At 41.7% G+C, this 15,580-nt stretch overlaps 1 protein-coding gene across 9 annotated transcripts in view; it reads left to right on the forward strand.

Annotated features, from left to right (window-relative positions):
- CEP112 (centrosomal protein 112) overlaps positions 1-15,580 on the forward strand; it is a 286,688-nt gene that overhangs the window by 252,204 nt on the left and 18,904 nt on the right. For all 9 annotated transcript variants that reach the window (XM_029080112.1, XM_029080120.1, XM_029080119.1 and 6 more), the window contains one exon: positions 4,344-4,433. In XM_029080112.1, the coding sequence (XP_028935945.1) occupies positions 4,344-4,433 (90 nt within the window). The remainder of the gene's footprint in view (positions 1-4,343; positions 4,434-15,580) is intronic.

Raw genomic sequence — 15,580 nt, forward strand, 5'->3', positions numbered from 1 at the left:
AACAGTTTAGGTGGTGATTTAGAGCTAATAATCCTGTTCCGAAAAGCCATACCCATGTTGGTATGGAATAATACATGCGCATGGCTACCGTTTTGAACAATTCACTGCAAAGAAGAAAAGCATTCAAGGTCTCCGTGTAAAAGCCTGGAGATCCCAGGCGGCCTGCCCAACAGAATTCCTGTTGCCTCAGGTTGAGGCTGGGTCACTGTAATGCTATTTAAACTTTGGTAGACATTAATAAAAAGTTAATTAAATTTTCCAATTAGAGTGGCCACCATTTCTTCATTCTACCCCTGTAATTAATACTGCTTCACTTTGGTTGTACAGTTTTAACGGGCCTCATTTCCGAGTGATCTGTGGGCCTACAAGTCAGAAGAAATTAGATGTGCTCCATGATGTTATAATATATATGCTCTTATTTTCCAAAGCAATGTTTTTTCACCATGACGTGTATTTCAGGATATGAAGATGCTATAAATATTTAGGAATATTTCCACCCTTATCTTTTTCCTAACTCACTCCACTCCCTTTCTCCCTTCTCTTTGTTCCCTGAATATAACTTCTGAGCCCTGTTTATTCCCATGCCTGGATTTGTAGTGAAATCTATTAATCAGTGGGATTTATTGAATTCTTAGTGCGTGCACTTTGTACTAGACTGTCCTGCCCTAAATGGTACATTTAAATTTAACCTGTTGTCATTATGAAAACAGTCACCTCATTTTTTCCAACATCTTTATAGCTTCAACAACTCTAGTAAAGCCTGATCAGCTGACTACTTTTTAAAGTGTTTTGAATCCTTTAACTACAGAGCACTCTTGCTTTGTAACTTGTGTGGAAAGGAAAAAAAATCTATTCATTGCTGCTCCTGTTTCTGTTTTTTCTCCTTTTCTTCTTCATCCATCATCATCATCTTCAACATAAAAATCAATGTTTTATCATCCCATAGGGAAGCATTTCATGACTCAGTTTTTATGGAATATTGTCTTTTTTTTGTCTGATGTAAGTAGTTTCTCATTTAGTTACTGTCATCCCTGCCATCAGTATATCCAGGTAATTTTCTCAGGGGGATGTTCTAAACGTTCTTATTGTTAACTAGGCTAGATTTAAATACTGGTTACAGGAAGTAGTAAGTTAAGGAATATTTTAGGTTGAAGTCCAACTATCAAATGTCATGATAGTATCATTTTATACTATGGAATTTTTTCAAGTCTACCCAAGAGCAAATTATTATATTCACAGGTGTCAGACATCAGCATATTGGCAACTGAAGCAAAGAGTGGTATATTGTGAAAAATTCATTAAAATTAAGTGGGTTTACAGTTCAACTTGCATTAATTACTTCCATTATTTTTCACAAATCAACCTATTTTTGCCAGAGTTGCACCTCTCTATCCCCTCCTCCTTGTTCCAGTAAGGCTTATTATCTCATTCACATTTTAAGGGCTTTATAAAGTGTAGGATATCAGGCTCAGGAAAGCAAAACATTTTATTTCTTTGTTCTGAGGCCAGCACAAAGCATTCCCAAGGTTAGGTATGGTGTAGACTTTCAACAGTAAATTTGTTTACATGGCATTTGGAACCCTCTTTAAACTCGAAAAAAGACCATCTTTTAAGCCTAGATGCAACTGAACTTGTCAAAAAAAGGGGGGGTGAGCATCTTGTGTTATACCTGAAAATTTTTACCTCACACTGGGTCATGTTTTCCATTTATGTTCCAAAATGTCAGCCATCATTCCTACATCACTGGGTGATTTTCTTACCAATAAACAAAAGGATTGCGATTCTTTGGGGAAAATGTTAAATGTGGAAGTTTGAGCTTGGGTTTCCAGAACCCACAACTGCAAAAGGATATGCCTGATTGTGTCACTGACTGTAATTGTGGTAGGGATCTCCACATAGCCTTCGGCTGAATCATGAGGCTAGAACCCATGTACTATAGTGAATTTTCAGAATTTAAGACCGACACAACTCTCGCGGTAAGTCATCATCTGCCATAGAATTGTCGAGAGTGTTGTAGCACAATTCTTCTCTTTTCAAAGATGGGGGAGAGTCCCAGTTGGCTTTCTAAACTCCTCCTTCTCTGTTTAACCATAGGAAAACCTCATTTTTTCACATCCTGGTGCCCCCTCAGGCTAGCAAAACTATGCCTTACTTCATCATTCAATTATATTTATTGAGCGTTTAGTGTTTGCAAAGCACTTGGAAAAAGATCTGCAGCTGGCTTAGGATACCTAACAGAGATATGGTGAAAACCCCATTATGTGTGAATTACCTCAGGCTGTATGAATTAACATTTGATGTTTAAGCAGGATCACACCAGTTATTTTAGCACTGATTTTTTTTTTTTTTTTTTTGCATGAAAAAGGTCAACATCACCCTCCATTTTTGAATTGTGGAGATCAGAATTGAGTATTGGAGGACATCAGAACAACATAAAAAATGCTATGGGTTTGAAACGGTTCCCATTAAGTAGCACTGACAGTCTTGACTGTTAATATAATTTTGCTGAGTGGCACTTGATTCCCTTTCAGTTCACTAGCTACTCCCCCTCTAGACGGTAAACTCCTTGTAGGCAGGGGAACATGTCTACCAACTCTCTTGTTCCGTATTCTCTTAAGCACTTAATACAGTGCCCCTCATGTAGTAAATGTTCAATACATGTCATTGACTGAGTGATTGATTCCCCTTTTTGACAGCAGGCAAAGTAATAAAGAATCATTTATTCTTAGTGTGTAAATGATAATAGGATCCTGTTAGATAAATAAGAGGGAACTTTATTTTGGAAACAGAGCACTTGCCAATATTTCCCCAAGCTCACCTAAATCAGAGATTATAAGGCTATAAAAGGAAAAGGCATTAGGGAAATTTCAAGTTCATTTCAAACCTGGTGAACTTTTTGGCACAACCCCACATTAAAATGTAATAAGAAAAAGGCAGCGACGCTACAGGCTATTTCTTGGCAGCATTTTCAAACGTCGTACAAAGTCACCTCATCAGTATAGCAATTTTATCCTGCAAATGATCTGAGCTGTGGAAAAGAACAGGCTTTGTCCTGAAAGAATTTTTGATGGTTGCTGATTCACTTCAGGGTATTTTACAATGAGATTCAGGTGAAGTTCAGTTACTTTCACACCCTGTATTCTGCACAATGTATTATGGAACCTCATCGACTCTGGCCTTTCCAACTATTGCAGGATATCTGAAGACATCCACTTTACTTGGGATTGTTGGGGGTCTTTTTGGCTCAGCTTTTAATGTCAAATGTAAACAGTACAATGATGATGAGCACAGTTCCCCCCTAAATCTCAGCCCCAACTCTGTCGTGCCTTTGTGGATTGATACAGTTAATCTTTGCCCACTTCTTAAAGGCTTCTGTCCCCCTATAGATCCATGTTGCCAAAGTATTGTACCCACTGTTTTGCATCCTCGCCCCACCCCCAATCCCACAGCACTTTTTTACATATCTTTAAATTATATATTATAAATGATTTATTTATTCATATTAGTGTCTGTCTTCCCCTCTAGACTGTAAACTCATTCTGGGCAGGAAACATGTCTGCTAAGTCTTTTGTGTCATACTCTCTATGTGCTTAGTACGGTGCTCTGCACATAGTAAGTGCTCAATAAATGCAATTGATTGACCTTCTTTGACTAAGTCTAATGTCGGAGTTGTGTGCAGTGTGTTTATTCAAGAACAGAGGTGCCAAAGTGTGTGTGTGTGTGTGTGTGTGTGTGTGTTAATGGATTCCGTTTGTGGTGTTTGCTCAAACCTTTTATAATTGAAAATATCTCCTCCATGTTTCCTGTGGTGCATCCCTCAGTTTAGCAGTGGTCAGGTAGGAGGGGAAGCAGAAAGATAGTCAAATTCTCAAGTGTAGTGGAGCTATACATCAGTCAATCCTATTTATTGATCACTTACCTTGTGCAGAGCATTGTATTAAATGCTTGGGAGAGTACAATGTAACAGTGTTGGTAGACCGGTTCCTTGCCCACAATGAGCTTACAGTCTAGAGGTGGAATCAGACATTACTATAACCACATGAATTATGGATATGTGGGGCTGAGGTTGGAGTAAATAAAGACTGCAAATCCAAGTGCAACAGGAGAGAGAGTAGGGGAGAAGAGGGATTAGTTGGGGAAGACCTCTCGTAGATGTAATTTTAATAAGATTCTGAAGGTGGGGAAGGTGGTGGTCGGTCGGCTATGACGCATTCCAGACCCTAGGCAGGACTTGGGAGAGGGGTCAGCGGCAAGACGGATGGGATCTTCCCATTGGCTCATTTAGCAGAACTTGATTATTCCTAAGCCTAACTCATTTCATGTATCCTTTCCTATGATTTCAGGCTTTACAAGACAAGCTGGAAAACTATAGCAGTCAGGTGCGGATGACTGAGAAAAAGCTTCACCACAAGGAGCTGGAATCACAGGAACAGGTGCACATTCTTTTCGATTCAATTTTCCTTGGGGGCAAAGAGGCCAAATGTGCTTTTAAATATGGAACATTTCTATCTTGGAGATGCAACCCGTGATTGGCACTGAATTTTCTGCCATTCTGCTATTAAAAGAGAATTAACGGTGTGAATCCTTTGGTATCTTAGGGTTCATTGCTTCTATTTATTTTCATGTGACAATATTACTGTCACTTCAATCATTTATATAGCATTACTCACTGATTTTGTTGATTTGTACAAAATAATCTCTAACTTGACATCAGTGAAGCTTGGCTCTTTATGACTCATTTTATGCATGCGTTATCTTTCCATAGGTTTTGCCAGTGATTTCTTAACACCACCTGATTTCTTCTAAGTGCTATCGGTTTTGAAATCATAAAGACATAACTTTTAGTTTACTCCATTTGTTTCGTTGTGAAACTGACTACATTCGTAGGGCAAGTAGAAATGTAATCAAGGCAGATGATATGAAGCTAATGATGTAAATATTAAAGTAAACATTTTCAGTCCATTGAATCATAACATCTTAATCCACTGCCATACTGTAAACAGTCAGTTGGGCTGTGATACATGTTTTCACTACTCATTCTGAAAGTTTTCCTTAGCACAAAGGTCTGCAAGAGCAATATCTCTGTTTTATAGAGGAACCGATTCTACTGACATTAGGAGAAAGTCAAGATTGTCCCTAGGTGACTTCCATGTTTTTGTTTCTCCATTGATTATTTGTCTATAGGGAAGGCAAGTGATAATGATCAAGCCTTCAAAGACAGTTTAGCTGAGTCTTAGGACACTGTTTACATTTGTCTAGTAGTGAAAATGTAGCATGGAACATTGCCTGGGTTTTAAAATACCTGTGCTATCTCTCATGTTGTCTACCTAGGCCTCTTCATTTCTCTCAGCCTCTGCGTATATTCTTTTGCCTCTTAACTCTCTACCTTTGCCTCTTAGTCTCTGTCTCTGTGGTTCCTTTTGGCCTCATGGGAACTGACCGGTAGCCATTCTTGAAAAAAAAAGACCTGTGATATGGCAAATGGAGAACCAGCATGGCCAAGTGGATAGAGCACAGGCTTGGGAGTCAGAGATCGTGGGTTCTAATCCCGGCTCTGCCACCTATCAATTGTGTGACTTTGGGCAAGACACTTAACTTCTCTGTGCCTCAGTTCCCTTATCAGTAAAATGGGGGTTTAGACTGTGAGCCCCACGTGGGACAACCTGATTACCTGTATCTACCCCATCGCTTAGAACAAATACCATCATCATTATTATTATTATTACTACTTAGTGCTTACTATGTGCAGAGCACTCTACCAAACATTTGGGAAGCTACAGTACAACAGAGTTAGCCCGGATATACCATGTTTACTTGTGTAATTGCCTCCTCCGCATAATTCTCCTCTGTCTGATTTGTAAGGAAGAAATAAAAAGATTATTTTTATACACTGTGGTAGTGATAGTGGCCCATACCCAGGGTAGAAAGAGGAGAAAGGTCTTAACAAACTGATATCACTGATATACAGACTCCAATGGTGAGGGAGCTTTTTCTTTGAAACTTGGAGTAAAAAATGGAAAAGGGATACAAAGTTAAATAATTGAGTGCCTATTGTATGAAGCACATGATAAAAGTAAGAGAGTCTGTCTTGTGTGCCCTCTTATCTTTCTCTTTCTTCTCCCTTTCTGTCCTCATTTTTCTTCTTTTCTTAGTCAATCAATCAGTGGTATTTATTGAGCACTTACTATGTGCAGAGCACTGTACCAAGTGCTTGGGAGAGTACAATACAACAAAATTAGCAGATACGTTCCCAGCCCAAAATGAGCTTACACTCTAGAGCGAGTTTACAGTTTGGAGGGGGAGATTCACATGAGTATAAATAAATAGATTAAATTATGACTATGTCCATAAGTGCTATGAGGCTAAAGGAGTGAATAAGGAGTGCAAATCCTACTGCAAGGGTGATGCAAAGGGAGTGGGAGAAGAGGAAATGAGGGCTTAGTCAGGGAAGGCCTCTTGGAGAAGATGTGTTTTTAATAAGGCTTTGAAGGTGGAGATAGTACTCATCTCTCAGATAGAAAGAGAGAGAGTTCCAGGCCAGAGGTAGGACTTGAGCGAGGGTGGGTGGCAAGATAGACAAGATTGAGATACAGTGAGTAGGTTGGCATTAGAGGAGCAATGCATTTTTCTTGAAGGCATCCAATTGTCTTTAAGCTCAGAGGTGCCTGTCAGAGTTTCCTCAGTTTTTCAGTTTGTGCTAAGACTTGGTAAAATTTTATCCTGTCCCTATGCTTGGAATTAATGATACAACTTTGAAAGCAAAAAACCTGAATATTTTGAAGGAAGGGACTAAAGAGGATATTTGAGAGTTGGGGATAAAGGGGAACACTCTCTGAGAATGGGTTGAGAATTAAAAAAAAAAATTAAAATCAGTGTTTAACCCCACTTTTGTCTAATGAGGGAGTAGGGCAGCCCAGGGTGCAGTGACCTAATTTCCCTCACATCAGTGACCTCTGGGAACCTGGAGGGCATTAGCTTTCTCTGTTTGTTTTGTGAAGTGAAAGTTGCTTCTCAAGGATTTTTCCCAAGGATTTTCATCGGGAAAGAGTTTCCAAGGAGGAAAATCCTGGAGTAAAACTTTGATTTTGCCAGACAAGCAGGGAAATCAGTGGTATTTATTAAGCACTTACTATGTGCAGAGCACTTGGGAGAGTACAGTATTTCAGAGTTGGTAGACATGTTCCCTGCCCACAAGGAGCGTACAGTCTAGGGGATAGTGCCCATCACTGAAGTTTCCATTTTACCTTGGTCATGTCTGGGAGGGTAATGTGGGCCCATGTCTGCTATTTGACCCTGGGCAAGTCACTTCACTTCTCTGTGCCTCAGTTACCTCATCTGTAAAATGGAGATTAAGACTGTGAGCCCCATGTGAGACATGGACTGTGTCTAACCTGATTCGCTAGAATCTACCCCTATGCTTAGAACAATGCTTGACACATACTAAGTGCTTAACAGATGCCATCATCATCGTCATCATCATCAGTGGGCCTCACACCTGTTTCAACTGGGCTCTCACTCTGCCCCATTTTTGTAGCCCTGAAAATCAGTGGGGGTTCAGGGTTTTTTGTGTGCATATGTTTGTGTTTTAAATCCTCAAAGCAGTTTGGAAAGTCATTTTTAACTTCAGGGACCCTCTATACATGAGTTTATCCCATCTCTCAAAAGCAATAGGGTGGAGTGAATGGTGGGGCACTTCCCTCTGCTGCTTCTTGGCTGGACAAACAGAAACTCATTCAGCAAAAGCAGGGGCAGTAACAGTAGCTAGCTGCACATCAGCCAGTCAAGTAATTGAGATTGGTGCAAAAGAGCAAATTGGAACTCTCCTCCTTGCTTTACCAAATATTATTGTCTTGATTCTGTGTGTATAAAGAATCAAAATTAGGGTTGGCATGTTACAAAGGGCAGTTTCCTAGGCTTTCCTTTAGTGCTTCAAAAAAGCTGAAGCTGCTTCTGTTTCTCATTATGGGGGGGACGGGGACGGGAATCCTTGTGTTTTGATTCTATAACAACAGAAAAAATGAATGAGGATAAAAAAAGTTTTGTTTCTAATTAAAAACAAAAGGCTGGTTCTCATCAGGACTTGTTGGGTGGTATCCTTAAAGCTCTTTGTTTGTCTTGTCTTCAGTGGTCCCTCATCTAACCTCGGGTCTCCAAGAGTGAGTGAGTAGAGCTAGGAAAACCCAGGGTAGTGCCGACTGCCGCTCGCAAAGAGTTAACTCGTAGTTAATGAAATTCCATCACAGTCAATAATAACGAAGTCCATTTTAAAGGGAGAAGGGATAAGAGTGCCTTGCCAAAACATTCCCGGTATTTACCAACTCACAGCGTCGTTTTATTAACTCACCCTTCCCCAGAGGTAGTAAAACAAAATCGGCATTCCTTTCTACTTATCTGGCACAAATCATTGTTAATCCGAGCAAAATAAGGTGGGTGCACATACTTGACGGGAGACTCTCGCCCCCGCCCAAGTTTCCGGGTGTTCTAGGGGTGCCGCGGGGTAGAAATACCGAGGGGGATGGGATGCATCCGTCCCCTTCTCAGCCCTGGGGTGGGTGTCCGAATGTGAGGGAGCCCCTTCGAGTCCCTCCTTCAATCAATCAGTGTTATTTACTGAGCACTAACTGTGTGCAGAGCATTGTACTACGGGCTTTGGACAGCTTGGACTTGGTAGTCATATTCCCCGCCCACAAGGAGCTTACAGCCTATAGACCTCGTGTCCAGGGCCTGGAGTTTTAAAGAGCAGGTGGGATCAGGCACCCGACCCTCCTTCCCTGTAGCCAAGTTCTCGAAGCCGGAAGCATTTCCCAGGCCGAGCCCTCCCAGGTTCCCTCGTCGTTGGTGGCCCACACCATTGTAGGTGGTCAGATCTGCCAGGCTTTCTGGAGCTTTCTAAGCCACCTAGGCATCCAGTTTCAGAAGACTTTTTTCCAAGGGCCAGACAGAGGGCAGCTCTCCCCATGGCAAACAGGAAGGCTTTTATTTACACTTAGTACAGTATATTGCACCCAGGGAGGAGTGGGCTGGGGGCTCTCAGTAAATGTTGTTACTATTAGCATTGCTACAGCACTTAGAACAGTGCTTTGCACATAGTAAGCGCTTAACAAATACCATCATCATTATTATTATTATATTTGCTCCCTGACCGGTTGAAGTGGGAACGATTGAGCCGTTGGTATCCAAGGCACTTAGAGAGGGGCATTAACTCTTTCAGGCCTAGGTATGTACTCCCTCACGCCAACTCTTGTATCCTTGCCCTTTTTTTTCATTCCTGAAAGAGTTAATGCCTCCCCTCAGCTGATTTGCTCTCCAGGGGTGACTTAGGTTCTGGAAGACTGAGGTTCAATATATCTAAAGCTGTGTTTGTATTCCCCTGCTCCTCTTTAAAAAAACATCAGTCATCATCAAGGGGAGGCAAAGAATCTATCGAGTCACACACGGAGCCTTAAAGGAAAGAGATGCCAAGGAGACAAAAAGTCGATTATGTACTATTCATTACTATTATTAATGGGAAAGATGGGTCTAATATAGATTTCCAGGCCTTTAATTTCCGTTTTCAGTAATGGATGTAAAAGCAGGATGTGATTGAACACTACTAGCTTATTTGTAGTGAAATCCATCAAGCGGTACTAATTTCTCTGTTTTATCCCAGAGCACATAATGAAAACAGCACTAGTAATTGCAACAGAAATGTAATTCAAAGGCATTTATTGAGTTTTCATGTTTTAACTTTATTATTATGGCTTGTTTAGGGTAATTTTTTATAACCACTGTATATTTACAAAATTCAGCCTCATTCTTCAGTTCCCATGCCAACTAAGTACATTTGTTCCCAGACAGCTGGTATGATACATCATTCTCAAACATGAGTTGTTACACATTTAATGTTGACCACACCTTGTTCTCAGTGAAAGCTTAAATTCTCATTTCTTTTCTCAGCGGAGTATAGAGGCTGTGCACTAAAATCCATAGCCCATCGTTGTCTAGCTCATAATTCAATTCGACCAGAAGATCTTCGCGGCAAACAAAACAAGTCAGAATGCTGACTTGGATCCCAAAAAGATCAAAGTGAAGTTTTCCCCCTTAGGTTTAGATTCCCTTAGGGCTTTTGCCAGATACTAAAGCGACCATTTTCATGGGAATATGCTCAAAGTTGCCTGGGTTCTTCTTGCAGGAAAAAACAACAACTTTGTGGTATTTGTTAAGCTCTTACTATGTGCCAGGCACTGTACTCAGCCCTAGAGTGGATACTAGCAAATTGGGTTAGACACAGACCCTGTCCCACGTGGGGCTCAGTCTCAATCCCAATTTTACAGATGAGGTACAGAGAAGTAAAATGACTTGCCCAAGGTCACGCAGCAGACAAGTGGCAGAGCAGGTATTAGAACCCAGCATGGCTCAGTGGAAAGAGCACGGGCTTGGGAGTCAGAGTTCATGGGTTCAAATCCCGGCTCTGCCACTTGTCAGCTGTGTGACTGTGGGCAAGTCACTTCACTTCTGTGTGCCTCAGTTCCCTCATCTGGAAAATGGGGATTCAGACTGTGAGCCTCACGTGGGACAACCTAATTACCCTGTATCTACCCCAGTGCTTAGAACAGTGCTCTGCACGTAGTAAGCACTTAAATACCAACATCATCATCAACCCATGACCTGACTCCCGGGCCTGTACTCTGTCCACCATGCTGTGCTTCTCCTCATCCTCATAGCGATCCCTATTTTCTTGAGGATCACTGTGCTGATAACTTCAAGGGCTCACTGTACTGTCGGGGGGAGGGGGAAGCGGGGAGGGGGAGCCACTGGGCTCCCTGCCTATGTATTCCATGCAATTTGGTCATATTTATTTAATGCTTACTGTGTGCAGAAGACTGCACTAGGCGCTTGGGGGAGTACATTATGACAGTAAACGGGCACATTCCCTGCGCACAACAAGCTTACAGTCTGGGGGGTAGACAGACAATAAAAAGTAAAAAATTATAGATCTGGACATAAGTGCTGTTCATTAGTGTGCTGGTGTCTTCAACCCCAGTGTCAACCAAGAGCCACCTTCCTACAGCTGTCTTTCCCTAAAACACATCCTGTAGTGTTGAAGTAGCAATTCCTCCTCTTAGTGGAAGCTTGCGGAGGAAGGGGAGAAGGAGGGGAGTGGGTGCAGAACTGCAGTGATCTGTTGACAAGGTAGGTGTCTGGGTGACCAGCGAGCCCCTCTAGGCTCACTCCAGGGGAGACCTTCTCACCCACCGTGTCTGATTGGCAGTCGCAAAAAACAAATGGTAGAGTCAGGCAGCGGATCTTTTTCCCTCCTTAACTTCAATCTTTAACTGAAGAAAGGGGGACTTGGCCGCCACAGCACTTAAAGCAGTTGTCAAGTAAACCGAACTGGCTGAGGTTTGATCTCTCCTACCAATCTTAACTCAGAATAATAAGAATAATCAAGCATTAACCTGGGTAATCAAATTCAGTCTCCCAGGAAGATAAAAAGGTGTGTGTATCCCCAGGCAGTATCCTATCAAGGCTTGCTTTTCTGGCAGCGGCTGTGGCTCTGAGTTCATGGAATGGAGTGAACAGCTGGAAAGAGGAAGTAAAGAGGAGATAAACACAGAGATGGTAAAAGAGGGTGGGGTGAGTCAGCATGGTTAAAAGGGACAGAGATGTTTGAAGACTATTTCTTGTGCTGATCACGTACCCAAAAAGTATAAAATATTCTGCGAGGCCATTTATTTGGCGTTCTCTTTCTGCTGCAAGGCCAGTCAAAAGGGAAGAAATCTTTTGAGGTGCAGAGAAAGCTATTTTGGCGTGGTTATTGAGATTGTTTGTTGCTGGACAAATGAGAGACCGGAGTTATTTCAGAGAAACTAGACTCACTGCGTCAAGTGTTTAAACCAGATCTGGAAAGAGAGGGGTTATTCGCAAACAAAGAAAGATAAAAGCCACTGAGTCCTTTCCAGTATAAACATTTTTAATGCAGATAACATTTGGGATTTATAAACACTAATTTTGAAGGGTATATCTCCAAAACAAAAGATTATTACTACATGTCCATGAACAAATGAATAATTTAGTGAACCAAGTAGGAAAATAAAAAGCATATGAACTAGTGAGAAGTCTGATATAAAAAAGGCAGATAGTAGAAAGCTGTCAGAGGAATCCCTTAATTGATGGACATAGTATTTATTGAACTGCCCCAATGTGCTAGGCAAAGAATGGAAATGAAAAAAAAAAACAATTCTGCTCTCTAATGAAATGAAGCAAATAAGCAAATAAACTGTAAGCTCCACTCTAGACTGTAAGCTCTTTGTGGGCCTGTATCGCATCTACCAACTCTGTTGTATCAAACGCTTAGTACAGTGCTCTGTATGCAGTAAGCCCAAAATAAATACCACTGATTAATTGAAATAACATCCTGGCTTCCTGCATCCCATTTTTCTTGTTTCCTAGTGGGGTTGTCCTCCGGGGACAACTTAGTGCATATCTTTAAATTCTGTTGCTTCCCCCCACCTGCAATTTATTTTAGTGTCTCCCTCCCTTTGTCACTAAATTGTACACTCCTTGAGGGCAGGGATCTTGTTTACTAATTCCGTCTACTCTTCCAAGTGCTTCTCACTTAACTCTTGATTGAATGTTTTGGGGTTTTTTTCCTTGAAACCAGTGGACAGGAGTCTGTGTAAGTCATCCATTCCTCTAGATTCTAAGCTCGTCGGTGGCCGGGAATGTGTCTGCTAACTCTGTTGTTTTGTACACTCCCAAGTGCTTAGTATAATGGTGTGCACATAATAAATACTCGATTAACGCCATTGATTGATTAATTGATGCTGTGGCAGGTGGGTACCAATCAAACGAGCAGGTAAAGGTGACAGTGGAGAGTTGGAGGTGCTGTCATTTATTTCATTCATTCATCCAATCGTATTTATTGAGCACTTATTGTGGTGCAGACCACTGTACTTAGCATTTGGGAGAGTACTGTATAATAATAGATAGACACATTCCCTGCCCACAAAGAGTTTACAGTCTAGGGGACTCAGCCCTAAATGAGAAGACAGGGCTGAACTTGCCAGGGGAACAGTCTCTTTCTCAGCCATAATACCAACAACAATAATAATAATAGTATTTTTAGGTGCTTACTATTAGCCTCATTCACCTTTATCCAAGGTCAAGCATCTGAAAGCTCTCTGAGGGGACAACTTGCATTGAGCGGCCCTCTGCGAAGCGGGGCTAGTCTGTGCTGTGACCGCATTTATATATGGGGAAATAATGGGTGTTTGGAAGATGGCAGGAAGATGGGTGCATCGCTGTTGGTGACTTAGGAAAATCATGTTGGAAAATATGCCGGAACAGTAGGAGAGAATCTCCCCTTAAAAGGCTCTGATAATGGATAGAAGATGGAAAGTTTCACTCTCCTCCTACAACTCTGTTTTAATCCTATCGAGAAAACCGTATGCGTCATAGACTCCCTTGTCTGAAATCCACAGTAGTTAGTAGTGACCATCCCTGACCTGCGAGGGTTTACCATCTATTGGGGGACAGGCACCAAATAACCATCCCTGAGAAGCAGCGTGGCTCAGTGGAAAGAGCACGGGCTTTGGAGTCAGGGCTCATGAGTTCGAATCCTAGCTCTGCCACTTGTCGGCTGTGTGACTGTGGGCAAGTCACTTAACTTCTCTGTGCCTCAGTTCCCTCATCTGTAAAATGGGGATTAAGACTGTGAGCCTCACGTGGGACAACCTGATTCCCCTATGTCTACCCCAGCGCTTAGAACAGTGCTTGGCACATAGTAAGCGCTTAACAAATACCAACATTATTATTATTATTATGAGAATGGTTTTTCTGTAGTGGTGAGAATAACTACTTCCTCCAGAGTTATTTAATTTATATGTTTTTCTTTATATGGGATAATAAATATCCTTTAAATATTAACTTATATTTATGATACTTTATATTATATAATTTGTAGGTTGACATGTTTTTATACTCAGTATATTTAGAAGTTAAGTTTTCATTTGCTTCTATTTTTGATCAGAATATATACTCATTGATCTGTGGGATTGCCCTCCTCAGCGCAGATTTTGAGCTTCTTATGGGCCAGAAATAGCATCTTAATTAATTTTTTTGTAATTACCCCAGCCCTTGGTAAACCCCACAAGCACTTAGGAATAGTAGTAATAGCAATACTTTAGTCTTATTGAGTAAATGACTTGATCTCTCTGGGGCTTGCTCAGTTTTTTCATCTGTAACCTGGAAATCACACAACGCAATTCAGTTAGTTTGCAGATTTGCCCATTGCTCTAGAGTTCATATAGAAGCTTTTTGGGTGTAGTAATAGTATATATTAAGTGCTTATTGAGCTCAGAGCATTGTATTAAGTGTTGGGAAAGAATACACAGCTCAATCAATCAATCAGGGGTATTTATTGAGCACTTACTATGTGCAGAGCACTGTACTAAGCGCTTGGGAGAGTACAGTACAATATAAAATTAGCAGACACATCTCCTGTCTATAATGAGCTTATTAGACACAGTCCCTGACCTTCCCCCTTCCCCTCCCCACTGCACTGTGCATATTTGTATATATTATTTATTACTCTATTTATTTTGTTAATGATGTGCATATATCTATGATTCTGTTTATCTTGATGATATTTGCTCCAGACTACTTGCTTTGTTTTGTTCTGTTTTGTTGTCTGTCTCCCCCGTTTAGACTGTGAGCCCGTTGTTGGGCAGGGATTGTCTCTGTTGCCACATTGTACATTCCAAGCGCTTAGTACAGGGCTCTGCACATAGTAAGCGCTCAATAAATACGATTGAATGAATGAAGGAAGGAGGGTGGGAACTCATTTGGGCCGGCCTCCATGTGCCAGGAGGTGGGCCTTATCCCCTGAATATCAGAGTAGCGATGGAGCCAGCTCCCAAGTGCTCCCTCCACCTGGAATCCAGAGCTGCCGAAGAGGGAGTTATAGGCCACGGTTGGAGCGCCAACATTAGCACAGATAGAAGATTTAGTACTTGCTGAGCAGTGCCAGGCCTTGAGACTTTGGATTTAATCAACATGGTGACCCAGATGTAATTAGAAATACAGGGCAAGCCCCAGTCTGTTTCGTTGGAAAAGAGAGAATAATAATGTTGGTATTTGTTAAGCGCTTACTATGTGCAGAGCACTGTTCTAAGCGCTGGGGGAGATACAGGGTCATCAGGTTGTCCCACGTGAGGCTCACAGTTAATCCCCATTTTACAGATGAGGTAACTGAGGCACAGAGAAGTTAAGTGACTTGCCCACGGTCACACAGCTGACAAGTGGCAGAGTCGGGATTCGAACTCATGACCTCTGACTCCCAAGCCCAGGCTCTTTCCACTGAGCCACGCTGCAGAAGCAGCTTGGCCTAGTGGAAAGAGCACAGGCCTGGGAGTCAGAGGGCCTGAGTTCTAATCCTGCTTCTTCCAGTTACTTGCAGAGTAACCTTGGCAAGTCTCATCTCTGTGCTTCTATTTCCTCAACTGTACAATGGGGGTTAAATACTTGATTCCTTCCTATTTAGCCTGTGAGCTCCAAGTGGAACAGGGACTGTGTCTGGCCTGATTAACTTGTATCTACC

The sequence above is a fragment of the Ornithorhynchus anatinus genome, chromosome 15 (assembly GCF_004115215.2).
Source record: "Ornithorhynchus anatinus isolate Pmale09 chromosome 15, mOrnAna1.pri.v4, whole genome shotgun sequence".
Lineage (NCBI taxonomy): Eukaryota > Metazoa > Chordata > Mammalia > Monotremata > Ornithorhynchidae > Ornithorhynchus > Ornithorhynchus anatinus.